The sequence below is a fragment of the Medicago truncatula genome, chromosome 7, assembly GCF_003473485.1.
Source record: "Medicago truncatula cultivar Jemalong A17 chromosome 7, MtrunA17r5.0-ANR, whole genome shotgun sequence".
Lineage (NCBI taxonomy): Eukaryota > Viridiplantae > Streptophyta > Magnoliopsida > Fabales > Fabaceae > Medicago > Medicago truncatula.
The window spans coordinates 37,497,669-37,510,673 of NC_053048.1; the positions used below are offsets into that span (position 1 = coordinate 37,497,669).

At 32.5% G+C, this 13,005-nt stretch overlaps 2 protein-coding genes across 4 annotated transcripts; both read right to left on the bottom strand.

Annotated features, from left to right (window-relative positions):
• Nucleotides 1–56: 56 nt before the first annotated feature.
• LOC11432171 (transcription initiation factor TFIID subunit 10) lies at nucleotides 57–4,141 on the bottom strand. 2 transcript variants are annotated; one of them, XM_024769840.2, is made up of 8 exons: nucleotides 3,982–4,141; nucleotides 3,219–3,354; nucleotides 3,061–3,125; nucleotides 2,305–2,367; nucleotides 1,753–1,810; nucleotides 1,618–1,668; nucleotides 542–622; nucleotides 57–332 (listed from the first exon to the last, which is right to left on the bottom strand). In XM_024769840.2, exons 2-7 carry the CDS (start codon nucleotides 3,318–3,320, stop codon nucleotides 542–544), a joined length of 420 nt encoding a protein of 139 aa, XP_024625608.1. In that variant the 5' UTR covers nucleotides 3,321–3,354; nucleotides 3,982–4,141; the 3' UTR covers nucleotides 57–332. The 2 variants fall into 2 exon arrangements, with proteins under 2 accessions (XP_024625608.1, XP_003624232.1); XM_003624184.4 differs by having other exon boundaries at nucleotides 3,219–3,349; nucleotides 3,982–4,140.
• A 5,860-nt stretch (nucleotides 4,142–10,001) lies between these two features.
• LOC11432172 (probable purine permease 11) lies at nucleotides 10,002–12,133 on the bottom strand. Of its 2 annotated transcripts, XM_039828138.1 has the most exons (3): nucleotides 11,899–12,133; nucleotides 11,629–11,753; nucleotides 10,002–11,247 (listed from the first exon to the last, which is right to left on the bottom strand). In XM_039828138.1, exon 3 carries the CDS (start codon nucleotides 11,231–11,233, stop codon nucleotides 10,157–10,159), a length of 1,077 nt encoding a protein of 358 aa, XP_039684072.1. In that variant the 5' UTR covers nucleotides 11,234–11,247; nucleotides 11,629–11,753; nucleotides 11,899–12,133; the 3' UTR covers nucleotides 10,002–10,156. The 2 variants fall into 2 exon arrangements, with proteins under 2 accessions (XP_039684072.1, XP_024627174.1); XM_024771406.2 differs by lacking the exon at nucleotides 11,629–11,753.
• Nucleotides 12,134–13,005: the final 872 nt, after the last annotated feature.

Consider the following 13,005-nt stretch of genomic DNA (forward strand, 5'->3'; position numbering starts at 1 on the left):
CTAAACCGTAGCAACTCCCTCTTTTAGAAGCAAAACTATTGAGCAACATCTTGAGCTTGTTCCCAAAAAATCCACTTTTAAATTTCCAACTCAAAGAATATGATACACATCACTGGTCCCATATCAAGCGAAAGTTTAGAGCCAAAAAACAAACTAACAACATTAGTTAAGAAGGAAAAAGAAACATTATACAAGTACATATATTTTTTTTGACAGACAAGTATATTGTTATTACAATTGCAGTGATCAGGCAGCTTCCAGAAGACATCGTTATAGTTGGCACATCATTAAAACCACTCTATTAGTTGTACTTTAAAGCCAATATTTCACTCCTACAAAATAAATTTAGCAAATTAAAAAATTAGAATGAAACACAAATATCACATAATCATACCGGACAATGAGTCTGACTCCAGATAACATAAATCTGAGAACTAGCAACATGTTAATAAAACTGACTCAACTCCACATTATATAAAAGCTGAATTTACTACACATGAGAAATGTAGAAGTCTGAACAAAAGTTTAAACAAGAATGTACTCATTCATCTCGAGTGGCAGGGTCCATTCCAGTCGAAGGGCTATCAGCAAAATATTCTTGGTGCCTTATATTCACGCCATACTGTTCATAAAAGAGAGCAAGTGAATTAAATGTGATTTAAACAAATAAATAAGTATAATCAACGAAAATTAACATATCTTATTAGCTAATCTAGCTTAAGTTTGATGCAACAACAATGACCCCAGAAGAAGATTACAGATAGCAACACAAATTGGGATAGACTACCCACATAAGAGAGCACAAGTGGTAGTGGCTGGTGTTATTTGTGGTGTCTTTTGGGAAGAGGACCCAAGTTTAATCCCTAGGATTAAACCCCGAATGAAGAGTGCTTTACCAATTGTGCTTCCAGCCTCAAGGAGAATGGAATCAGAAGTAGGCCTTGCTTACCCAAAGCATAAGTCGGGTCTTATCTTACAATAAGCATAGCCTATTTAAGAAAATTTATGCTTGGCGCATCTTACTTCTGCCTCTACTTGCAGAAAGGAATTCACAAGAAAAGAAGCTAGAGCAGCTTGCCAGACTGAGCCCTAAACAAGGACACCTCAAAACAATGAACCCATTCAGACTACCAATCACAAGGACACAAGAAAAGAAGCTAGATCAGCTTGTTAGACTGAGCCCTAAACAAGGACACTTCAAAACAATGAGCCCTAAAGCAACAGAGGCAATACTAGTTTGACCCCAATCCTCTTCTCTATGAAGATATGTAAATTGCCACAACTTTGGCAAGGCCTTCTTCCCACTGTGTGAACACCAACCGCACACCAACTTTTCTAAACTTGCAACAAAACAACAATCTAAGAGCAGCTGAGCAATATATTTTTAGGGAGATGAACGGTTGATATGAAGAGACTTGTATTAATGGTAAGGCAGTATGCTATAGCTAGCTAAGCTAGCAGCTATGTAGGCAAATGCATCGATGGGAGCACATACCAGGAAATTAATATATATACATGCATAGCATTATAATTGAGGGTGCATGTAAACAAATATTATCAATTAGTGGTAACAAGGAGTTAATTTCGTCCCTTCTAAATCAAGACAAATTTTCTTACCTCACGCAGTGCCTTCGATAGATCTTCCATCGTCAAGACAAGGCGCCTATCCTGTCATAATGAAGTGTCAGTACTAGACACACACAGTGAACGCGTATGGACAAAACCAGATTAAAATCAGTCAAGACTCAAAACCTTCTGTTGTCTGTCCCTTTTGTCTTTTGGAATTGTTGCTTGCCTTGCTTTGCAGTGCCTACAGTTAACGTCAAGTGAAATCACTATATGACTGAGATCAAGGAGATAGTAATGCATTTGCAAAAGAAGGGGACATAAGCACAAAAATTAAGTTGTTGTGTGTGTACATTTATTTATGGACCTATACAAAAGAAGGGGATAGAAGCATAAACATTAAGTTGCCAAGTTCCAAATGAATTTGATTAAATTTGGGTGTCTAATCCTACAAAGTGCCTTCGACACACATTCATTAAGGAAAGGAAAAATTCCATCCGACACTGGTCGACTTCATCCACATGCATTGACAACGTTTTTGCCAAAAGTCAATCATTGAAATCTATTTCTAGTTTACCAAAAGACTTTTGGGAAACTAGAAATAGATTTCAATGGTACACTATTCCCCAAATTTACTGTGCACATATATATAATTGGCTGCAAAGCAGTCATTCAAGTTAAATAAAACAAAAAAAGAAGGTTAAGATTCAATAAATAGAAAGGGAAAAATGAATATACTGGAGGGCATCGCCTGCGACCTCTGCAACAAATTTCTGAGTGGCAACAGCTACCAATCTAGTCCTGAAACATCGGTATAAGAACAAAAGATGAAATGGCCAAGAATCAAACTTAAGTAAATCAATAAAAGAAGTCAACCAAAATGGAAGAAATGTTGAATCCTAAAAGGACCTACCATATTCACAAGCACCCATGTACAAATTTACTAGAGGTAAAAAACAATAGAAAAACAGCAATAATTACAAACTCAAATAAATCCCAAGGTTAAAAAAAGAAGAAAACAAAGGCTAGAAAGTCCGAGCAACAGCAATTGCATACATTATCGTTCTTTAACTTAAATTAAACTAGTTTAACTGACAACCTTGGTTTCACACTGCAACCTGATCAAATAGATTCCATGTACATATAGGATTCCCAGTAAATGGTAAGAAAGATGCACATAGATAAAGACACGAATCAAGGTCTTATGTATAAAAATATAACAGAACAAAAACAAACTGCTATGCTAATCTCTTGTATCTATATTCTATAATTTTGTTTCAAATGACATATAACATATATCCAATATTTTCATACAGCTTAAAGAACTCTAAAATGATGGTAGAGGCTCAGACTCAGAATGGTCCAACTCCAAGGCATAAAAGAACTAGCTTTCTCACATGAAATTCAATATTTTCTCAAACTATGGAAGCATAAAAGAACATTAAGTTACTAGATTGGTAAAAATGGTGAATGAAAAAGAAAAGAGGTACCCACAATCTCACATCAGGACATTGAAAGCCACTCTTGGCCAAGTAATGCTCCACCAACTCATCAGGTATCTAAAACAGTATATAAAAAAAAGTAATTAATATGGATGGATGCAAGTAAAATTAAATTTAAAAATAAAATAAAATAGTGAAAAGTGAACTGACAGTAGGAGTATAATCAACTAAGGAAGCTAGGAAATCGGAGAGTGCAGAATCATCATCTGCCCTTCCTTCGCTTGAACTTGATTGTGGCTGATTCTGATTCATCTTCTGGTCAATCGCTATCCACTTACTCACTGCTCTTGTTCCCATCAACATTCAAAATTCAATTTTTTTGAAAAAATCAAAATCAACAATAACATTAACATTAACATTTCCAATCTCAATAATAATAGAGCAACTCATAACACAAACTCAACACTCCTGATCGAAGGCGTGTTTGGTGTCTGACATATGTTTGTGTCCGACACAGACACAACAACGACACATGTCCATGTCCGACACAACAATGACACATGGATTACATTCAGTTATGTCATTTTCTTAAATTATTACAACTGTCGATGTGTTAGTGTCAGTGTTGTGTCTGTCTGTGTTGGTGCTTCACATGTGAAAGGCAGGGGTTGGAGCATTAACTAATTAACTAACATAAAACGATGCACACATTAACTAACTAACATTTGTTACATAGAATACACAAACTGAATGATTAAAGAAAAAACACCAAATTGAATAATTTGAAAGAAAAACAAATTAAACACACAATAAGTAATAAAAATTACAATAGAATTAACAAAATGAACTTTCATAGATGTTCATATCGTTAGCAGTAGCAACAAAATTTAATAGCAAGAAAAATTGAGGAAATTTTTCTGTTCTCCATGGTTTACCATAAAAGTAGCACGAAAAAATAAACTCTAAGGCTTACCCAGAAAAGTGAAAACAGGCGGAGACACGATTGAAGGCGGAGAAAGAGGCGGAGACGGTGGCGAATACTAAACCGGATCGGGTTCTCGTGTGTTCCTGAAATGTGATTTTGTTTTTATATAATGGGTTTTCCGTCGGGCATCTCAAATGAATCGGATCAACGTGGTTACATTATACTATCTCCGTCCTTAATTATAAGGTCATTTTAAAAAAATAACGGGAACTAAGATAGTAGATATTTGTATTAAATACGTTTGTAATTACTATTGTTTTTACAATTTTATCCTTTAAGAAAAAAAAGAGGGTTGGTTTATGTTTTCAACATTCTATTTATTGCTGATTGAAGAAAAAGATGTATAATAAATAGGGGTATGTAAAGAAATAATTAATGTAGTTGGAAATAGAAAATGGGTCTTATAAAAAGGAAAAAAAAATCTCAAAAAAGTCTTATTAGGGACGGAGGTAGTACATTTTTTCGACAAAAATAAACTTTTTTAACATTCCCCTAAAAAAATTACTTTTTTAACATAAAAAAATATAGTAAAAAAAAAAAAACAAATACTCCATGCGTCTCAAATTGTACGTCGCTTTAAGGAAAAAAAATTTAGAGTAAATTACACTCCGCTCTCCTCAAAGATGCTTGAATTACACTCTCATCCTCTCTTATGTTAAAATTTACATTCCCCTCCATTGAAAAGTAAATTTGATAATCCCCTTAAGTTAGTTGTTTATAAATATAAGGTCAAATATCATCCTTGGTCCTTAAGTAAGTTGTTTATAGCTAATTAGTCCTTCAACTTTTTTGTCTTGAATAAATTGGTTTTTAAGTCATAAAAAAATTACAATGTTACCATTTTTCATTCAAATGCTTTAAAAAGTCTTTACGTTAATATTGAGATGATAAGTCCAAAAAGTGTTCATTACACCAAACATGATTACTTACATACATTTTCTCCTTAATGTTTTTAGGGATGGGTGATATTTTGAATGTTTTTTATATGACTAAATACTACCATCATACTATTTTATGAGGTAATTTGAAAAACTAGGACCATAGTTTATTTCAATTGTGATGTTTTTATTGTCTTTTCATAGTTAAAGTGCAGGTAATGGGTGTGGGTATGGGCACTTAGGTACCCATAGCGTATGGAGAAGGACGATAAAGTTGTTGCTCACCAAGGTGCGGATACAGGTACTTTTTACAAATGCGGGTATGAGAAAGGGCACTGTAGTACCCTACTCATAGGGTACCCATTGCTATTCCTAAATGTTTTCGAATTCAAATCTAATTTTACAATAAATGTTTCGTAAACAACATTACATATCAAGTAATGAGACACATGCCCGAACTTGGGGCTGCGCAAGCAGCTCAACCAAGCCAGACCTCCAAAAGTTACGGGCCTAAAAAAAAAATTAAGTCTAATACACACACCACACTTAAATAAAAAAAAGTTACTTCTTTTTCTTTTTTCGGTACACGTTTGAGTTTTTTTCTAGATTCCAATTCTCCTTTCTGGACATAAATCGGATGCTATCAAACCATCTTCAATTTTTATAATCACTTAATCAGTCAATTTGAAAAGTTATTTCATTAAAAGAATCACAACGATCATTTCCTTTTCGCATAAACAATTAGTTTTCCCCTTTTTCACAACGGCGGAGTGACAAATCCAAATGACACCGTTTGGTAAATTTCACCTCTCTTTCACTTTTATTTTATTTTATTTCATTTCATGTATAGAAGTTCTTCTGATTCTGATTTTTTAATGAAGTTTAGCTACACAAAAACAAAAATTGCATTTTTATTTCACTGGAACCTATTTTAAAAAGAAAGTTGAGCCTCCTATTTCATGGAACGACCCTAATGAGACATGTTTCAAACCAAGACGGAATAATACACCTATGAACTCTAGTTTTAAGAGCAATGAATTTAGATCCACCAACATAGATTAAGCGTCTACATAAACATTTTGAAATTGAGTGCGATGAAAACTTGGTAACGGTAAAAAATATCAAATGAATATAGTCCATAACAATATATAAAAGGGTTGATTGGATTTACCCCATGCCATTTGAGCGCAAAGAACTATACGAAAAGTATGTAAGAAAATACACCTAAGTCTTGTCCTTAAAATAAATGATTTTTTAAATGACAAATGTCAGCAATTAGTTGTTAAAAGAACAAAAAACATATAAATAAAAAGATCAAATGAATATAGTCTATAACAATATATAAAAGCGTTAATAGGGTTTACCCCATGCCATTTCAGCGAGTTTTGGTTTACCAATTATAAAAAATAAAGTTTGAAGATTCTCCCTTGTAATTTAAAAATTATTTAGTTTTGGACTTTGAAAAGAGCTAATTGTACTAATTTCATTACATGGTGTGTTGAATGTGTAAAACAATTTTATTTTTTAAAAAAACAAACAAAAAAAAAAAACATATCTTGCTATTTATTTTATTTATATATTAAAATACTCAAAATTAATAATAATTAGAATTCATCATAACATTCAACCTACATTCACCTTTTTATATTAAGGGTTAATTAAGTTTTTGGTCCCTATAAATAACTGCAGTTTTGTTTTTAGTCTCTATAAAAATAAATCACACTTTTTAGTCCCTACAAAATTTTCTGTTAGTATTTTTAGTCCCTGTAAAATTAAAATTTGTTTAATTATGCTTAAACTTCTAAATTTTTGAAAGATTTTTTACATACATGTTCATAACATCGTAAGACACTCTTTTATAAAAAAATTACCTTTTTAACATGTAATGAATTAAATATGAATTTTTCTAAAAGCCAAATTTTCAAGATTATATTAATGAAAATTTGGACCTAATAATAAAATTTTAAGTTACTTTTTTGCGGAGGAACTTTGTATAATATTCTAAGTAAGTATGTGAAAAATATGTTACAAATTTAAAAGTTTAAGCACAATTAAGCAAATTTTAATTTTACAAGGACTAAAAGTATGTGTTGGTCCCTATTTAAATTGAAATTTGTTTAATTATACTTAAACTTTTATATTTTTAAATGATTTTTAACAGACATGTTAAGAACATTATAATAATCTCTTTTATAAAAATTATAATTTTTTAACATGTAATGAATTAAATATATTTTTTTTAAAAAGCCAAAAATTCAAGATAAAACTAACGAAAATATGGACCTAAAAATAAAATTTTGAGCTAATTTATTGTAGCGGAACCTTTTATAATGTTTTAAACAAGTATGTAAAAAATCATTAGAAAATTAAAAATTTTAAGCATAATTAAACAAATTTTAATTTATTGTAGGAACTAAAAAGTGTGATTTATTTTTGTAGGAATAAAAAAAAAACTGCAAATATTTATAGGGACCAAAAACTTAATTAACCCTTATATTAACAAAATCCTCCAAGCTTTTGAATCAAGAAAATTTTCTTATCAACCAAAAAATAATTCCCCAGGTTTTCACTATATCATCCAATATTGGGGTTTTGACATGACTTAGAAACCAAAATCTCAAATCTAAAAAAATTCAGATCCAAAACCATGAATAAAATGATGGTAAAGAGACGATTTCTAAAAAAAATATGGTAAAGAGACTATTTCTAAGCTTACGAAGATGATAAAGAACCATGATGGTGACAAGATTTGGCGAACATAGATCTGAGATAAAATGTTTTTAGTTAATTAAAATTATTGTTTAATAAAACAAAATTCCATGTGGAAAAAAATTAAATGTAAAAAAATTTAAAAAAGACAAGTCGGTTGCCACTTACTCAATTTTACAAAAATTATCATGTCACATCAGCATTTCTGCAAAGTCTATGCTCTGATGATCTAAATCAAATATTTTTTAAATTACAAGAGAAATTTCCAAAATAAAATTTACAGGGATAAACCAAAACTTTTTCAAATGAAGGGAACAAAACCTTATTAACCCTATATAAAATGAATATATCAATTTGGGCTAGATTTTTTCTTTTGTTTTTGTCCCGTGAGCATAACTCAGTTGGTAGGATAATGTATTGTTATATGCAGGGGCCGGTGTTCGAACCCCGGACACCCACTTATTCAAAGTGAATTCTAACTACTAGACTACTTGACCAAAAAAAAAACTATGATTCATTGTGAATTAACTTTCTGATATTGATTGATCAATTATCTCTATAGTGCAATGAAAAAGACCATCAATAATATAGGATAGCACTTGAATGACACTGTGGTTGATAACATTGGTCAACCAATGTCAAACAAATATAGGTATAACTGATGAACTAAGTGATGCCTAACTAAACTAACTGTTAAGTGCTAGTTCAGAAATGTGTGTAATTCTGACAAACAAAATACTACCTAGCTTTGCTGATAGTAACCAACAACGACATGCTCTCTAATGAAGTCAAAGTCGGTGTATATATGTTTGGCTCCCTTGTCGCTCATGGGGTTGTTTGCTATTTGAATTGCTGAAGTGCTATCATGTCTAACAAACTAACTAACTAAAAATTGAAAGCAAAAATGGGAATAGGGGAATCACAGGAAACATGTCCTCCCACCTGGATAACAATGAACTGTATTGGTCGAATAGAAACGTACTAAGAGACCCCTAGTTTGAGTTTCAGCATGGCTATAACTACGAATACAATCAGCACATATGTAAAGAAATTACACGTCGTTTCTCATCTTTTGTAGTCTCAAGTCTCAACCGTTGTCTTTCTTGGTATTGTCAACAACGTATGGAACAACCTATCATAAATTATCCATGTCCCACCACAGCACAAAGAAAACGATCATCGCCTTTCCATATGGTTGTCTTTGCTCGGGTTGTTCGGTTTTATGATGTTTGTTTGTGTTGTCACTGTCATAATTCTTGTCCGTGGGGCATTCACTAGTATTCAAAAAGCTATGCTTATCTTTTGGGTCATTTTGATGCATCTTCAATCAGCTAACTTAATCATCTAATTGTTTTTGAAGTAGTGTTAGCAACACTCTATTTTGAACACTCACTCTAATATTCATTTTCTTATTGATTTAAATCATTGTAGGTCTACATATTAGAAATAAAACCCACTTAAAGACGTGGTACATACATACACTGATTAAAAGAGTGAATGTTAGGGAGAATGTTCAAAAGTGAATGTTGCTAGCATTCCTCTTGTTACATTAGTCGGTGGACTTTCAATGGGGTATGCTTTTGGAAAAAAGCATCCACCAAATGAAGTGAAATGATCGATAAAGATGCTATTAAGCTGCCAACTCAAACAATTATGAGTGTGTCATTAGTACTAGTTTTTCTTCTAGTTTGTGTTTGTAATTTGCAGCTGTAAGTGGTGCCATGATCCATCTGATCAGCTAATGTTACAATTTATATTTCACATCATCATATGTATTGGTCATTTTGGCATTTTCATGAATCTCCGACTCCTTTACATATTCAATTTTGTCTACTTAATTATTAACAATTGTTTTTGTTCATATATACCGGTAGGGTGAAAGAAAAAAATTCAAAAAAAAAAAAATTGAAGAAAAAAAGTAAGGAAACATGTCTAATGAAAGTCACTCCCATAACATGATATAAAAGAAATCTAAACATGTCTGAAGGTGACACCCGAAGAGCAATGAAATGAAAATATAACTTCCCTAACTCATTAGCAAGAAATCTGTAACAAATCCCCATCGAGAATCATGTATTATTGTGATGCACATTAAGATCGCATTTGACAGGATCCATAGTACTGCAACAATTGCAGCTCTAACTGATATAATGGATTATGATACCTGAGGGGTTTGTTTCTCTTCACAAAACACGTTTAAATGAAAAGATGCAGCAGATGGTTGGGACCAATACATAACGGATTAGGATACCGGATTATGGTCAAACTTTTATAACCATTTGGCATTGGATGTAAAATCTTATTATAATGAAATTAAAGTAAAGCAAGAAATCAATTGAATATAATAACAAGAATTCCAATAATCACCAATATCAATTTAACACAGAAGGCAGAACAGAATTTGTAAACAACAACAAATAATTTTTTAACTGAGACATCGTTTAACCTTTTCATTTATTAAAAAAATTATACAATTCAATAATGAGAATAGCCAAGATCCTTGTATCTATACCAGCTTATAATTTCTATGGGACAGAAGAAAAAATAAAATCTAAAGCCTGCAGTCGCTAAGAATTTCAACATGGAGATTCATTGTGAGGCTTAGAAGTGCCAGCTTGTGCGCGTCTTGCCTTTAAATCATCGAGATAATTTTGATAGATGTAGGAAGCAAAACCCCATAAAGCCATAAGCATAGAAATTATCTTCACCCCATTCATCTTATCATGAAAAACTATAACAGCCGCAATAGGAGTAATAGCCAAAGACACAGTGCTGATAACATTAGAGTAGAGAGAAGACACCAAGAAAATCAAGCCAACCACACCAACAGAACAAACCTGCCATGCTATTGCTGTCCAAACCAATGTCATTAAATAAGCAACTTCTCCTTTCTGAAAACTCTTCATTTCTTCGTGCAAACTATGCCATTCACCACTCGCAAATAGGCCTATTGTGGATGCGCAAGTGGCAACAAGTGAAGTATAGATTTGCATTTCCAAAACAACAGAAAATGTTTCCTTTTTCAGAACCTTCTCAAAGGTCAATTGCATGAGGGAAAGCAAAAGAGAGTAAAGTGCAGAAGCTCCAAGTGTACAAAGGAAACCAACAACGTATTTTCCCTTCGGGATACCAGAAGGTGTGTCCGAATCTTCATTGACAGCAAGAAGTGAAGAAGATAAAGTGAGAACCACGGTCGAGTTTACAATCAAAGCAGTGAACTTTTGAGAGTTGATAAAGTATGAGAAAATTGCATTGAAAGCTAATTGAGATGCACAAATCAGTGCATAGGTAGAAGCAGAGAGGTACAAAAGTCCTTGTGAATACATCATATTGTCAGCAGCAATCATGATTCCAAGAACAAAATATATCAAAGCGATGAGTTTGATGGAAGGAGGAACATAAGAAGCTGAAACCTCTGAAGAAGAAGAAGGAATTGTGAATAACGGAATGAGCAAGACTGGGAAGGCAATAGTTTGGACTAAAGTAGCCATCCATGTACTATTTCCACCTTGATCATAGTAAAACCTTCCAAGGATAACTGCAGCAGATTGTCCAACGATGAGAAACATTATGCTGAGTCCCACCAGAAACCACCATTGCCATCGCTTGTATTTGTTAAACGGTAGTTCATTAATTGTTCCGGCTATGATCATCGGTTCTTCATTATCTGTAATCGAAAGCAACATTAAGTCACTTGTTTTTAAATGTAACCGCAGAAACATCAAGTAAACGTAAAATGCAGGACAGAAAAACTAAAGTCGAAAGAGCCAATTTTGGAATTTCGGAATAACAAGTTTGTGAATTGAGTAAGTTAAACTTAGTTTATCCATCTCAATTATAGATACTTTAACCGATAAGATCTCATGAGCTTAAAGCTAATTGAAATTGGAACTTAAATTCATGCAAAAGTACAGCAGCAACAGTAAAATCATACATAAATTAGCAGTTAACAGCTATATATATATATATATATAAATATAAATGTTCACTGAGAGAATCATTCATTCATATTAGACGTATATGATGGAAGGGTAAAAACAGAGTTAACCCAGTTTCCATGCAGTAAATCCAAAATTTGATCCTGATCAGTTCTCCAATAACAAATCAATGAGTTCAACTTGGTCCTTGCAAAGGGTAAGTATTGAACTATGTTGATGTAAAAGAAAGTGAAACCTAGCAGAAGAATAATATTGGCGTGACATATAATCAGAACTAAAACGAAAAACACGAATTAATGAAATAAACATAAGCGATTCCCTTAATAATGAATGAATTAAAGCATCCAAACAAGGAGAAAGAGAGAGAGAGGTATATATACCTGTCATGGTGGATTGGGTTTGAAGTTGAAAGAGTTTCAGAAGTGAAAAAAAGGTTTAGAGAAGAATAGTGAAGAAGAGAGGGTTAGAAGAATGTCGCTGTTGGTGACGAAAAAAAGGTTAAAAAGGAAAGAATAGGATTCAATTGTCAAATTGTGAGTGACGGCTTCGGGGGGTGAATGAAGCCAAATTGATGGCAGTTGATGACCATTACTTTACGGGCTCAGAATGGTAAAACACGTGTGCCTTCTGTTATTCTACGATTCGGGAAACAACTCTCAACAAGGAAATTAATAACATGCTGATATAAATTCAAGATTAAATATGGTTTTATTCCGTAAAAATGTTCATTTCTTTTATGGTAATAATAGTTAATTAAAGATTGACTTTCAGCAATAAAAATTAATTAAAGGTTGAATATGGTTCAATTCCACTTCAATTTTGTTTTCTCCTTTGGTCAAGTAGCTAGTGGCTAGACTCACGCACATTATGTGTGGAGAAGTGACATCTTCAGGGTTCAAACCCCGCCCCTGCACAAATTATTCCTGATAGTTACCAACTGAGTTATACTTATGGGACCACTTCAATTTTTGTTTGGGTACAAATTCCACTTCAAATTTACTTGTTTTTTATTTATAAGTTTTTTATAATTTTTTATTAATAATTAATCTAAATTGGACGAGATACACCTCCATACAATGTTAAAGGAACGGTCAACCACACTTTTCTCTTTGTGTGATTTAGGCACAATAAATGATTCAATCGTATATTTATGTTGAAATACAATGATTCAAGCTCAAGTTGCACTTTATTATCTTGTATGTGATACACTTGTCTTATTGCATGAGATGACACCTAAAGTTATTTCATGACATGTATTAGTTTATTGCTTGAATAACAATTGGCTTATTGTACATGTAAATCTCTTAACGGTTAACGGTTAACGGTTAATTTATTGCATATAATTTTCTTAACTCTCCTTCTCATATCAATAGGAGTTTATAATGTACTTTGTTCATCATTGAAAAGGTAAAATCATAGTGTGTATGAGTGTTTTCTTATGACAAAGTGTCTCACTTTTTCCTTCCTAGTTATGAATCATCTTGGCA

Coding starts and splice junctions, on each gene's coding strand:
- LOC11432171 (XM_024769840.2), bottom strand. CDS start 3,320: ATGAATCAGAATCAGCCACAATCAAGTTCAAGCGAAGGAAGGGCAGAT. Junction 3,126..3,218: donor TAGTTGATTATACTCCTACT/GTCAGTTCACTT, acceptor ATACTGTTTTAG/ATACCTGATGAGTTGGTGGA. Junction 623..1,617: donor TATCGAAGGCACTGCGTGAG/GTAAGAAAATTT, acceptor TTTTATGAACAG/TATGGCGTGAATATAAGGCA.